This window comes from Schistocerca americana, chromosome 7 (genome assembly GCF_021461395.2).
Source record: "Schistocerca americana isolate TAMUIC-IGC-003095 chromosome 7, iqSchAmer2.1, whole genome shotgun sequence".
NCBI classification, from domain to species: domain Eukaryota; kingdom Metazoa; phylum Arthropoda; class Insecta; order Orthoptera; family Acrididae; genus Schistocerca; species Schistocerca americana.
Window position 1 is genome coordinate 230,306,602 of NC_060125.1, and position 14,225 is coordinate 230,320,826.

A 14,225-nucleotide genomic window follows, 5' to 3' on the forward strand; every position below is an offset into this window, starting at 1 on the left:
GTAGCAGCAGCGCGGCTCCGGACTGGAGCGCCTAGAACCGCACGGCCACCGCGGCCGGCCTAGGAGTGTGAAATGGGAGACTAAACACCTGTGTCGAAACTCTACCCTACTTGATAGCGCCGTGAGCTTTAAAGATATATCTGGAGCTTCCAAACCACCTCATTCCAAAAATAATTTTTTTTCACCTTTTGTTTTCTAGAAGACTCTGCGTGTTTCTTCTTCATAAAGGAAGTATTACTTAAAAATCGTAGTTTTTTTTGGTGAATAACGTATCTGCTGCAATTACTGCCGCGAAGGTCAACGACTGGAATGTTTCCCCAGTGGCACAGAAAGCGTCTTGTTTGTCGACAGCCCATCCCTCGTGAGGTTTGATGTCCCGTCAGCGTCCACGTCAACGTTAGCTGCCTCGACCCGTGGGTGGACGGTCTTACGCACAGCGTTTCTTCCAGCGCTTCAATCGCGAATGGAAAAGCGAGTAGGGGAGAATGGTACTTGCACCCTCCGCGACACACCCCATGGTACTTGCAGAGAACAGAAGTAGCTGTTGGTGATTGTGCTGGGTCTGTCAACTGAGGCCATCTTTTTTTTTTTTTTTTTTGTCATCAGTCTACTGACTGGTTTGATGCGGCCCGCCACGAATTCCTTTCCTGTGCTAACCTCTTCATCTCAGAGTAGCACTTGCAACCTACGTCCTCAATTATTTGCTTGACGTATTCCAATCTCTGTCTTCCTCTACAGTTTTTGCCCTCTACAGCTCCCTCTAGTACCATGGAAGTCATTCCCTCATGTCTTAGCAGATGTCCTATCATCCTGTCCCTTCTCCTTATCAGTGTTTTCCACATATTCCTTTCCTCTCCGATTCTGCGTAGAACCTCCTCATTCCTTACCTTATCAGTCCACCTAATTTTCAACATTCGTCTATAGCACCACATCTCAAATGCTTCGATTCTCTTCTGTTCCGGTTTTCCCACAGTCCATGTTTCACTACCATACAATGCTGTACTCCAGACGTACATCCTCAGAAATTTCTTCCTCAAATTAAGGCCGGTATTTGATATTAGTAGACTTCTCTTGGCCAGAAATGCCTTTTTTGCCATAGCGAGTCTGATTTTGATATCCTCCTTGCTCCGTCCGTCATTGGTTATTTTACTGACTAGGTAGCAGAATTCCTTAACTTCATTGATTTCGTGACCACCAATCCTGATGTTAAGTTTCTCGCTGTTCTCATTTCTACTACTTCTCATTACCTTCGTCTTTCTCCGATTTACTCTCAAACCATACTGTGTACTCACTAGACTGTTCATTCCGTTCAGCATATCATTTAATTCTTCTTCACTTTCACTCAGGATAGCAATGTCATCAGCGAATCGTATCATTGATATCCTTTCACCTTGTATTTTCTTGCGTAACTTCGCCTGTGAGGGCCGAGAGGTATTACTACGTCCGGCCGCCGTTTGGTGGTGACATTTGCTTCTCGTGTCGCAGCTCGTTCTGAGCATTTCGATGGACACTACAAAATGGTCTCCCCCAAGGGTCTGTGCTGGCTCCATGCCTTTTCAATTTATACATAGCGGACATCCCAAACCTGGAATCTCGTTCTTTTATGTATGCAGATGACATCGCTATCGCGGCTCACGCCAACACTTTCGAAGAACTGGAAGAAATTTTAAACAGGGATCTGGAACGACTACAACAATATTATGACAACTGGCACCTCAAAGTAAATCCGACTAAATCCGTGGCATCAATAATGCACTTGTGTAACAAAGATGCAAATCGTGAGCTAAAAGTGCAAATAAAAGGTAAATTGTTGAAAAACGATAGAACGCCAAAATATCTGGGTGTTAAGCTAGATCGCACTCTCACATATAAGAGCCACCTGTACGAAGTCGCCCAAAAAATGAAAACAAGAAACAACATCATAATGAAACTGGCAGGAACAACCTGGGGATGTTCCACTGAAACTCTACGCACATCAGCACTGGCACTTCTGTATAGTGTAGCGGAATATTGCGCACCCGTCTGGGTCCGCAGTAGGCATGTCAGATATATTGATGTGCAACTTAACGAGACAATGAGGCTCATAACAGGAACAGTAAGACCCACCCCGAAACCTTGGCTGCCCGTCCTTGCCAATATCGAACCACCCTCGATTAGACGTGAAAGAGCAATCCAGAGGTACAAAGAAAAGTTCAGGGACCTACCTCCTCCCCCTGACAGATTGATGTCAAGAAATCCCTTCTGGAAAGAACTCAAACAACAGATTGATATCGATAACCTGTAGAAACAGCAATGGCAGGAAAGCAAAGTGAATAACAGTTTCCTTATTGAGGACCCATCTCAACGAGTTCCAGGCTTCCAACTCCAACGTAGAGTGTGGGTAACTCTAAATCGTCTGCGGACAGGTGTTGGTCGGTGCGGATATTTGTTGAAAAAGTGGGGTTTCTCCCAGGACCCCAATTGTGAGTGCGGAGAGAGTCAAACCATCTACATCTACATCTACATCTATACTCCGCGAGCCACCTTACGGTGTGTGACGGAGGGTACTTATTGTACCACTATCTGATCCCCCCTTCCCTGTTCCATTCACGAATTGTGCGTGGGAAGAACGACTGCTTGTAAGTCTCCGTATTTGCTCTAATTTCTCGGATCTTTTCGTTGTGATCATTACGCGAGATATATGTGGGCGGTAGTAATATGTTGCCCATCTCTTCCCGGAATGTGCTCTCTCGTAATTTCGATAATAAACCTCTCCGTATTGCGTAACGCCTTTCTTGAAGTGTCCGCCACTGGAGCTTGTTCAGCATCTCCGTAACGCTCTCGCGCTGACTAAATGTCCCCATGACGAATCGCGCTGCTTTTCGCTGGATCATGTCTATCTCTTCTATTAATCCAACCTGGTAAGGGTCCCATACTGATGAGCAATACTCAAGAATCGGACGAACAAGCGTTTTGTAAGCTACTTCTTTCGTCGATGAGTCACATTTTCTTAGAATTCTTCCTATGAATCTCAACCTGGCGCCTGCTTTTCCCACTATTTGTTTTATGTGATCATTCCACTTCAGATCGCTCCGGATAGTAACTCCTAAGTATTTTACGGTCGTTACCGCTTCCAATGATTTACCACCTATGGCATAATCGTACTGGAATGGATTTCTGCCCCTATGTATGCGCATTATATTACATTTATCTACGTTTAGGGAAAGCTGCCAGCTGTCGCACCATGCATTAATCCTCTGCAGGTCCTCCTGGAGTACGTACGAGTCTTCTGATGTTGCTACTTTCTTGTAGACAACCGTGTCATCTGCAAATAGCCTCACGGAGCTACCGATGTTGTCAACTAAGTCATTTATGTATATTGTAAACAATAAAGGTCCTATCACGCTTCCCTGCGGTACTCCCGAAATTACCTCCACATCTGCAGATTTTGAACCGTTAAGAATGACATGTTGTGTTCTTTCTTCTAGGAAATCCTGAATCCAATCACAAACCTGGTCCGATATTCCGTAAGCTCGTATTTTTTTCACTAAACGTAAGTGCGGAACCGTATCAAATGCCTTCCTGAAGTCCAGGAATACGGCATCAATCTGCTCGCCAGTGTCTACGGCACTGTGAATTTCTTGGGCAAATAGGGCGAGCTGAGTTTCACATGATCTCTGTTTGCGGAATCCATGTTGGTTATGATGAAGGAGATTTGTATTATCTAAGAACGTCATAATACGAGAACACAAAACATGTTCCATTATTCTACAACAGATTGACGTAAGCGAAATAGGCCTATAATTATTCGCATCTGATTTATGACCCTTCTTGAAAATGGGAACGACCTGCGCTTTCTTCCAGTCGCTAGGTACTTTACGTTCTTCCAGCGATCTACGATAAATTGCTGATAGAAAGGGGGCAAGTTCTTTAGCATAAGCACTGTAGAATCTTAAGGGTATCTCGTCTGGTCCGGATGCTTTTCCGCTACTAAGTGATAGCAGTTGTTTTTCAATTCCGATATCGTTTATTTCAATATTTTCCATTTTGGCGTCCGTGCGACGGCTGAAGTCAGGGACCGTGTTACGATTTTCCGCAGTGAAACAGTTTCGGAACACTGAATTCAGTATTTCTGCCTTTCTTCGGTCGTCCTCTGTTTCGGTGCCATCGTGGTCAACGAGTGACTGAATAGGGGATTTAGATCCGCTTACCGATTTTACATATGATCAAAACTTTTTAGGGTTCTTGTTTAGATTGTTTGCCAATGTATTATGTTCGAATTCGTTGAATGCTTCTCTCATTGCTCTCTTTACGCTCTTTTTCGCTTCGTTCAGCTTTTCCTTATCAGCTATGATTCGACTACTCTTAAACCTATGATGAAGCTTTCTTTGTTTCCGTAGTACCTTTCGTACATGATTGTTATACCACGGTGGATCTTTCCCCTCGCTTTGGACCTTAGTCGGTACGAACTTATCTAAGGCGTACTGGACGATGTTTCTGAATTTTTTCCATTTTTGTTCCACATCCTCTTCCTCAGAAATGAATGTTTGATGGTGGTCACTCAGATATTCTGCGATTTGTGCCCTATCACTCTTGTTAAGCAAATATATTTTCCTTCCTTTCTTGGCATTTCTTATTACACTTGTAGTCATTGATGCAACCACTGACTTATGATCACTGATACCCTCTTCTACATTCACGGAGTCGAAAAGTTCCGGTCTATTTGTTGCTATGAGGTCTAAAACGTTAGCTTCACGAGTTGGTTCTCTAACTATCTGCTCGAAGTAATTCTCGGACAAGGCAGTCAGGATAATGTCACAAGAGTCTCTGTCCCTGGCTCCAGTTCTGATTGTGTGACTATCCCATTCTATACCTGGTAGATTGAAGTCTCCCCCTATTACAATAGTATGATCACGAAACTTCTTCACGACGTTCTGCAGGTTCTCTCTGAGGCGCTCAACTACTACGGTTGCTGATGCAAGTGGTCTATAGAAGCATCCGACTATCATATCTGACCCACCTTTGATACTTAACTTAACCCAGATTATTTCACATTCGCATTCGCTAATAACTTCACTGGATATTATTGAATTGCAGCATATAGTTGAGTGCGACGTACACGGACTTAAGGGAGGAAATCTGATGGACATACATGTGATAAGTGACCAAGCACTTTTGTGGCTGGAAACCCTGAAAATTTTATTGTAAATCATTGTTAATGTTAATTTAAATTTTTATGTTGATGTTTGTAAGTGTATCACGCTTTGCCTGTAGCTGAACGAGAAATAAATAAATAACCTTGTATTTTAATTCCACTCCTGAACCTTTCTTTTATTTCCATCATTGCTTCCTCGATATACAGATTGAAGAGTAGGGGCGAAAGGCTACAGCCTTGTCTTACACCCTTCTTAGTAAGAGCACTTCGTTCTTGATCGTCCACTCTTATTATTCCCTCTTGGTTGTTGTACATATTGTATATGACCCGTCTCTCCCTACAGCTTATCCCTACTTTTTCAGAATCTCGAACAGCTTGCACCATTTTATATTGTCGAACGCTTTTTCCAGGTCGACAAATCCTATGAAAGTGTCTTGATTTTTCTTTAGCCTTGCTTCCATCGTTAGCCGTAACGTCAGAATTGCCTCTCTCGTCCCTTTACTTTTCCTAAAGCCAAACTGATCGTCACCTAGCGCATTCTCAATTTTCTTTTCCATTCTTCTATATATTATTCTTGTAAGCAGCTTCGATGCATGAGCTGTTAAGTTGACTGTGCGATAATTCTCGCACTTGTCAGCACTTGCCGTCTTCGGAATTGTGTGGATGATGCTTTTCCGAAAGTCAGATGGTATATCGCCAGACTCATATATTCTACACACCATCTTACTAGTAGAGAAACACGGTGCAGGGTACTCACGATATCCAGGAGTAGATACCGGAGACGGTGAGCTCGCCCTTTTCGCGCAGGGCTTGCTCGATGAGCTCCGTGTAGGTGAAGGGCGGCTTCCGAGGTCCAGTCGGCGTCTTCGGGGAAGCCACGGCCGGCGGCGGACCGGGCTTGCGAGCTTCCACAGGTCGCCCTGCAACACCAACAACACATATCAAAATAAATTCCATTCGGGCCAATAATCTTTCATCACGTGCAAAGCACTGCATGTTCAAAAAATCACATGGTAGCCATAGTGACTATCCTTGGCATAACAGAGACAGTGAAATGAATGGATAACAGAAACACAGGGTAACCCAAAAGTCCGTTAACATTTGAAAACGCATTGATTCGTGGAATAATGTAGATAGAGCAGTAAACTAGACAGATGCATGAAATGACATAGGGTTTGACTGAAACCAAAAACGAGTGCACAAACCGTCAACAAAAAGGGCTGGATAGCAATACGTCAGTGACGCCGCATGAGAATCGGGGTATAAAATGAAATGTAATGAAGGTGGGAGTCAGAAGCACCAGCAATCGCGTCATGTTGACTTTACCAGAAAAGGTACCGTTAGCGAAGCTTTTCTGTCGGAATAGAGATTCCGCTACTTTAGCCTTACGATCCTATCGCCATAAGAAGGGTATTCGAACGGGTAAATGTCCTGTGAGAAGTGCCGTAGTGCAGAAAATGATCACGACGTTTGAAGCTCCCAAAATGGGCGACCAAACACAAGTGCTACTGCTGCTCGGAAAGTTTTGTGAAGAAATAGAAATTTCAGCGGGTTCATTCCGCATGGCGAAGTCAACGCTCGTGAAGTTGCACGCACTGCTGTTTGGAGAGCATTAGGGTGTACCCTCCAATGCTATCCCGTACAACATCCTGCTTCATCACGAACTGTTAGTCACTGATTTTGCGACGGGGAGAGCATTTGCGGTGTGGGCACTCAAAAATGTTGGAAGATGACGATTGGTTGTTTAACGTGTTGTGGACCGACTAAATCCATTTCACACTCCAAGGGTCTGTCACCACCGACAACTGCAGAATCTGGACTACCGGAAATACGAGAATCGTCGTGGAAACCCCATTCCATGACGACACAGTCATGATGGTTGGATTTACGACATCAAGCATGATCGGACCCTTTTTCTTCGAGGAAATGCGGGGTGCTGCTTTTCTGACTACGAGAGTGGTGTAAAGAAAGACTACCTGGACAGTGGATAACAAAATGAGTGATTTGGAGTGATGAATCACGTTATACTCTATGGCAATCCAGTGGAAGGGTTTCTATTTGCCAAATTCCCGGAGGGCATTACCTTCCATGGTGTGCAGTGTCAATAATGAAGCAGGAAAGAAGTGCTGTTACAGTACGAGATGTGTTTTTCGTGGTCCCTTTGTTGCGCTTAAGGAGACGCTAAATACGGAAGGATACGAACACATTGTCTACTGCGTACAGTAGAACAACAATTTGGAGACGATTATTGTTATCAGCGTGACAATGCACACCATCATAAAGCAGCATATTTGAGACAATGGTTTATGGGAAAAAAATTCTTGAAATGGACTTGCCTGCCCAGAGACTGACCTCAACCCAATGGAATACCTTTGGAATGATTTAGAACGTCGAATTAGCTCCAGACCCCAGCTCCCAACCTGGGTGCCTTCTTCAGTGTCTTCGGCTCTTGAGGAAGAATGGGCTACCATTCCTCCACAGACATTCAGACATGTCATTTTAACCAACATGGATGTGGGGTAACAGCGATCTGTTATGGTTGATGATCAACTAGAAAAATTCCCTGCCGGCCGCAGTGGACGAGCGGTTCTAGGCGCTTCAGTCCGGAACCGCGCGACTTCTACGGTCGCAGGTTCGAATCCTGCCTCGGGCATGGATGTGTATGATGTCCTTAGGTTAGTTAGGTTTAAGTAATTCTAAGTTCTAGGGGACTGATGACCTCAGATGTTAAGTCCCATAGTGCTCAGAGCCATTTGAACCATTTGATTTGAGTTGGACCCAGGGACATAAATACTGCTCAATCTAATCTTCACATTGAATAGGCCTGAGGTTGCCATTATATAGATAGCTGATTGCTTCTGCGTTAAGTTAAATGCATTGTTTGAAGATAAAAACAAAATCAAGGCATTTCGGTTGATTTCTTAACCCATTGTTCAGCACTGAAAATATCTGTGCAGCAGCGCAAATGTCGACGCTGTGTATCATGTTTGGAAACAAACTTGTTGGATTCGCTCTCTGTATTTACTAGATTCTGTTCATCATAAGAATGTCCACCCCCAGCACGGTAGCTCAGCGTGTTCGGTCAAAGAGCTGGCTGGTCTCTGTAATAAAAAAAACTAAGTGAAAAGATAAACAACGAACTTCAACGGATGTCATGTGACGTCCGCTACGACCAAATACAACGAAAAAAAAGTGGTCACTGCGAGAGAATGTCAATCCTAACGGCCCGGGTTCGATTTCCGGCTGGGTCGGAGATTTTCTCCGCTCAGGGACTGGGTGTTGTGTTGTCCTAATCATTATCCTTTCATCCCCATCGACGCGCAAGTCGCCGAAGTGGCGTCAAATCGAAAGACTTGCTCCCGGCGAACGGTCTACCCGACGGGAGGCCCTAGTCACATGACATTAACATTTTATCATAAGAATAAACTTGATGTTAAACAAACACAAACGCGATGACTGGTCAAAATCTGTAGCAAACATACAATGATGTTGTTACGCTCTTGGAAATAGGTCCTATTTATGTATTAGATATCTTATTACTAACTTACGTTAAATGAAACTTTCAGATATTCCAATGTGTTAACAGCCATCAACGTTTTCCTTAATCACACTTTAGCAATGTAGTTTTTATTTCAAAACTGGTATACAGTCACAGTCTGTGTTGTGCTCCGATTGCCGTGCTGTTAATAGGCGATATGAAAATGGCTGATGCTGTTGCCTGTTCCGTATTGAAACACGTGTGTGGAACAACGTTAAAAAGTGCCGAGAAATAGGTTTCTCTTAACGTTTTTCATAAATTTACAGAAAGAAATCGGCTTTGAAGTTTTCCGAGGAAATGTATTTGACACAGTTGTAACAGAAACACTCATCCGATATATGGCGGAGTCAGTAGCGTAGTAGTCTTAAGAAAGAGTGTCACTAAAGATTGCTCAAGTTAAGAAAACATACAAATTTCATTCTTAGGGAAAAATAAAAAACCAAATACTTTGCATTTGGAGTATGTCTATTGTTTTATACTAAAGATGTTGTCTCACACGAAACAGAGTGATAACTGTCAGAAATATGAAAAACAATCATTTCACAGCATCGAGCACATCATACAAATGCTGCACTTTTACATTGGCCACTTTACGATTACAATATGAATCCAACAGAACTGATATATTGAGGCAAGTTAAAGGATTTGTCGCGAATACAACAAGACTGGTAATCTGCCAGACGTACAGGAACTAACCGACGCAGCTTTTTCACATGTCACTGCCGAACGCTGACGATGTAGAACGGCACGTCATAAAAGAAGAGAACAAAATGCGGCGCCGGGTGGCTTTGTCGATTCTGTTGTTGATCGATTCGTTATCAGCGTAGCAAAAATGGTTCAAATGGCTCTGAGCACTATGGGACTTAACATCTTAGGTCATCAGTCCCCTAGAACTTAGAACTACTTAAACCTAACTAACCTAAGGACATCACACACATCCATGCCCGAGGCAGGATTCGAACCTGCGACCGTAGCAGTCCCGCGGTTCCGGACTGAAGCGCCTAGAACCGCACGGCCACCGCGGCCGGCTCAGCGTAGCATATGACAAGTGCAGAATTGAAATGTATTTGTCTGTCCCGGGTAAGGAAGGAGCTAAAACATTACCAGACGACTGATTGTAATTAACACCGTCGGTGGCGTCAACATTCAACAATATGGTGAAAAACCTGCAGTATGCTTTTGAACCACACATTGCTCGCTCAGAAAAATTACCCTGTGTTTATGTTAGGAATTTTTTTCACTCTTATTTGTAATTAGAATACTATATTAGGTGGGAACGAGAGCATTTTATACTTTCCTTCCGAGCGTGTGGTAGTGATGGGGTTATTTCATTGTCTTGAGAATTAAATGACATTCGAAGCTCTATTGTTTCCCTGCTCCTCTCTTTTTACGTCAGAACTGCAAGTGCTCAAACGGCCGCTGTGACCGAGCGATTCTAGGCGCTTCAGTCCGGAACCGCGCTGCTGCTACGGTCGCAGGTTCGAATCCTGCCTTGGGCATGGATGTGTGTGATGTTCTTAGGTTAGTTAGGTTTTAGTAGTTCTAGTCTAGGGGACTGATGACCTCAGATGTTAAGTCCCATAGTGCTTAGAGCCATTCTTTTTGCAAGTGCTCACGTCATTGCAGGTTAGCTGGACCGCTGCCAAAGTTAAATGCCAAAGTTAAATGCGCCGGTAAAGCTGTTGTCCCGCATTATCGCGCAGTCTACGTGCGTGTTAACACTGCATACAACGTATCCTTACGATAGTACTTGACTGTGCAGGACACAGCTCGACTTCCGCTACATTTAAACGAAATCCAATGAAAGTCAAACAAACGCGGAAGAATACATGGCGTAATGTTTACATCAGGTTTATTCCTATGATGAACACAGTACAGCTATTGATGGTATCGCAAACTTCAGCCTAACGTTGCATCTAGTACTGCACTGTTCTACCTCGGGTGCGCTTTTCCGACAGTTTTAGAGGTAGTAGGTCTACGCTTCTGTTTTCTGTTGTACGTTCTGGTGATTGCATATTACAGGTTTTTTCACCGCCGTGAAGGTATTTTCTCAGAAACTAAAGTAATTAGGGTTCAAATGGCTCTGGGCACTATGGGACTTGACATCTGAGGTCATCAGTCCCCTAGAACTTAGAACTACTTAAACCTAACTAACCTAAGGGCATTACACACATTCATGCCCGAGACAGAATTCGAACCTGCGACCGTAGTGGTCGCGCGGTTCCAGACTGAAGCGCCTAGAACCGCTCGCAACACCGGTTGGCTAAAGTAATTAGGGTAACACACGGAGTAAGTCATAACACTATTACTTCGTAACAGGCCACTGGGTCCCACATGTTCGTTAGACCAAAAGACTCGAGAAGTATCCCTGAAAAACCTTCGAAATAAAGCAATGTAGAAGTAATTAATGCAGTTAGCAGACTTCGTGTAGAACACTAGTCAGAATCTATTGCTGAAGTAACTGCAGAGCTCCTTCAATATACTATACTATTACTTACGATGCAATTTACGATAACAATGTGTACACGAATGCATGGAAAACACTATGTGAAGGAAGTAGGTCTCTTAAGGCCCTCACAAACAGATCAGATTTGTTTGTCAAATTCGGTGTTTGTTTTCCACGGGTTTACCAGACAAGTGCGCAGACGTACAAACAAGGTTTGTCAAAACTAACATCGCCTATGAAGCAGCTCACACACTGAGTCACGAAGTGTTTTGACACTAATGGGTATGACTACCAATGCAGACAAAGCAAATTTGAAAGATAAATATAGTGACAAAAATGTAGTTTAGAAAATGTTACACTCAGAACCTCATGATTACATCAACTTTAGCCGGCCGCAGTGGCTGAGCGGTTCTAGGCGCTACAGTCTGGAACCGCGCGACCGCTACGGTTCGAATCCTGCCTCGGGCATGGATGTGTGTGATGTCCTTAGGTTAGTTAGGTTTAAGCAGTTCTAAGTTCTAGGGGACTGATGACCACAGCAGTTAAGTCCCATAGTGCTCAGAGCCATTTACATCAACTTTCTCCGAATGGCTAGTCAAATTGTATAACTTGTTAAAATTACTTCGTCCTCGAATTGAAAAAGACGATACAGTTATACGAAAATATATTCCAGTTTCCGAACGATTATCAATAAATTTGAAATATCTGGCAACTGAGGCAATATTATTCTGCTGGAGTCCCATTTGCAAGTCATGCCTAGAATATTGCTTTTGTTTCTAGAATGAAATTTTCACTCTACAGCGGAGTGTGCGCTGATATGAAACTTCCTGGCAGATTAAAACTGTGTACCGGGCCGAGACTCGAACTCGGGACCTTTGCCTTTCGCGGGCAAGTGCTCTACCAACTGAGCTACCCAAGCACGACTCACGCCCCGTCCTCACAGCTTGGGTAGCTCAGTTGGTAGAGCACTTGCCCGCGAAAGGCAAAGGTCCCGAGTTCGAGTCTCGGCCCGGCACACAGTTTTAATCTACCAGGAAGTTTCATATCAGCGCACACTCCGCTGTAGAGTGAAAATTTCATTCTAGAAACATCCCCCAGGCTGTGGCTAAGCCATGTCTGCGCAATATCCTTTCTTCCAGGAGTGCTAGTTCCGCAAGGTTCGCAGGAGAGCTTCTGTGAAGTTTGGAAGGTAGGAGACGAGGTACTGGCGGAATTAAAGCTGTGAGGACGGGGCGTGAGTCGTGCTTGGGTAGCTCAGTTGGTAGAGCACTTGCCCGCGAAAGGCAAAGGTCCCGAGTTCGAGTGTCGGCCCAGCACACAGTTTTAAACTGCCAGGAAGTTTCATTGCTTTTGTTGTTTACGTCTTCCTGTGTAATATTTGGCTAGGGAAGAGGCAACAACAATACTATTATGGTAAAGGCCCGTGATCTGTTTTTTCTGTACATTTAATCCCTTAACCTGTTACCACAATTGTGCAAACTCTCGATACAAAGAGGTATACTGCAAAAAATATCCTTTCGCGGTCAAAGTGCACGGCGAAACATCCAACATTCGTACAGGGCAGTGGATACGCCACTCGATGGCAATAACGTCACATCCATATTTCCACTCTGTGCGCATCCTGTGTTGAATAATTCAGAAATAATCATGGAGAACCTTAATGGTTTTGTGCATGCAAACCACTCGGCATTACACAGGCTATGTTCGAAAAAGAAAATCGCTTAAAAAACGATAATTATAACATTATGAAAAATGTGATGTTCCGCTTTGTTTCTCGCAATCACTTTTAATAGAAAACCTGTAAACGGCAACGGCATGAATTTATAGAGATTCTTTCCGGCATCTACCGATCAGACCAGATGGCAGGCCATTTAAAACTCTATCCTGATGGTTTCCTTATACTGATCACGAATTTAGGAATTTCTCACCCTCTACCTGCTGACACTGACCTGAGGCAAGAGATATACTATTACTGCAAGATTCTAGTTATACTCAACGAAAATCTTTTCACCTAATTAATGTCGATTGATAAGCACAAAAGAAATAATATACAGAAATGAGACGCATTATTGTTCAACAACATAAAAGATATTTAGAGGATAGTATTTTTTTTTCATTTACTTCAATTTACTGCTAATATTTTATTGCTAATATTACTGCTCATTCTATGGCTGTTCAGAACTATACGCAAAACCAACAATTACATTATGCACACCATGATGCCATCATAACTGTAAATCGTTTCAAGTTACCCCGCTGTTTCAATTAACTACATTTTACGGTACTAGTTTTTACACTATATTTAAAAGAATAAAAATCTATCATACGAATTGACCCTATTACAAAATGTAGCCGGCCGAAGTGGCCGTGCGGTTAAAGGCGCTGCAGTCTGGAACCGCGGGACCGCTACGGTCGCAGGTTCGAATCCTGCCTCGGGCATGGATGTTTGTGATGTCCTTAGGTTAGTTAGGTTTAACTAGTTCTAATTTCTAGGGGACTAATGACCTCAGCAGTTGAGTCCCATAGTGCTCAGAGCCATATTACAAAATGTAAAATCAATTGTGAATGATCTGCACACTTACACGTAATTGGCTATGTATGTACACAGGTGCAATTTCCGCAGCAAATGTGCAAGGCACATCCAGTGATCCTTTTTTTACGAAATTAGCCAAAGCTAAACACTTTAACAATACGTATAATACGCAAGAAGTTACTAAGTCATGCATATCATCACCTAACAGGAAGTTCCGGCTTTGGACCCCTTCTCACATACCTTATATCCTACAGTAATAGTAGACCTCTTGCCTCACACCAGTGTCAGCAGGCCAAAGAATGGAATCCGTAAAGTTGTGATCAGTATAAGGAAACGATCTGTATATTTTGTAAATAGCCTACTAACCTGGTTCTGATCGGCTGAAGTCGGAAGAAATCTCTAAATTCGTGCCGTTGCCGTTTACACATCACATTTTCATAATTTTATAATTACCGTGTCTTAAGCACATAAAAACAGTCTGCGTAATACCAAGTGTTTGAATATACAGAACAGTTTAGTTTTTTTCTCATGGATTATTTCTGAACTATTAAAAGCAATGAACCCGACTCCGTGG

At 43.3% G+C, this 14,225-nt stretch overlaps 1 protein-coding gene across 2 annotated transcripts in view; it reads right to left on the reverse strand.

Moving 5' to 3' along the window:
* The window catches only part of LOC124622488 (fork head protein homolog 2-like), a 263,942-nt gene that overhangs the window by 102,623 nt on the left and 147,094 nt on the right, over positions 1-14,225 (reverse strand). For both annotated transcript variants that reach the window (XM_047148202.1, XM_047148201.1), the window contains exon 2: positions 5,892-6,054. In XM_047148202.1, the coding sequence (XP_047004158.1) occupies positions 5,892-6,054 (163 nt within the window). The remainder of the gene's footprint in view (positions 1-5,891; positions 6,055-14,225) is intronic.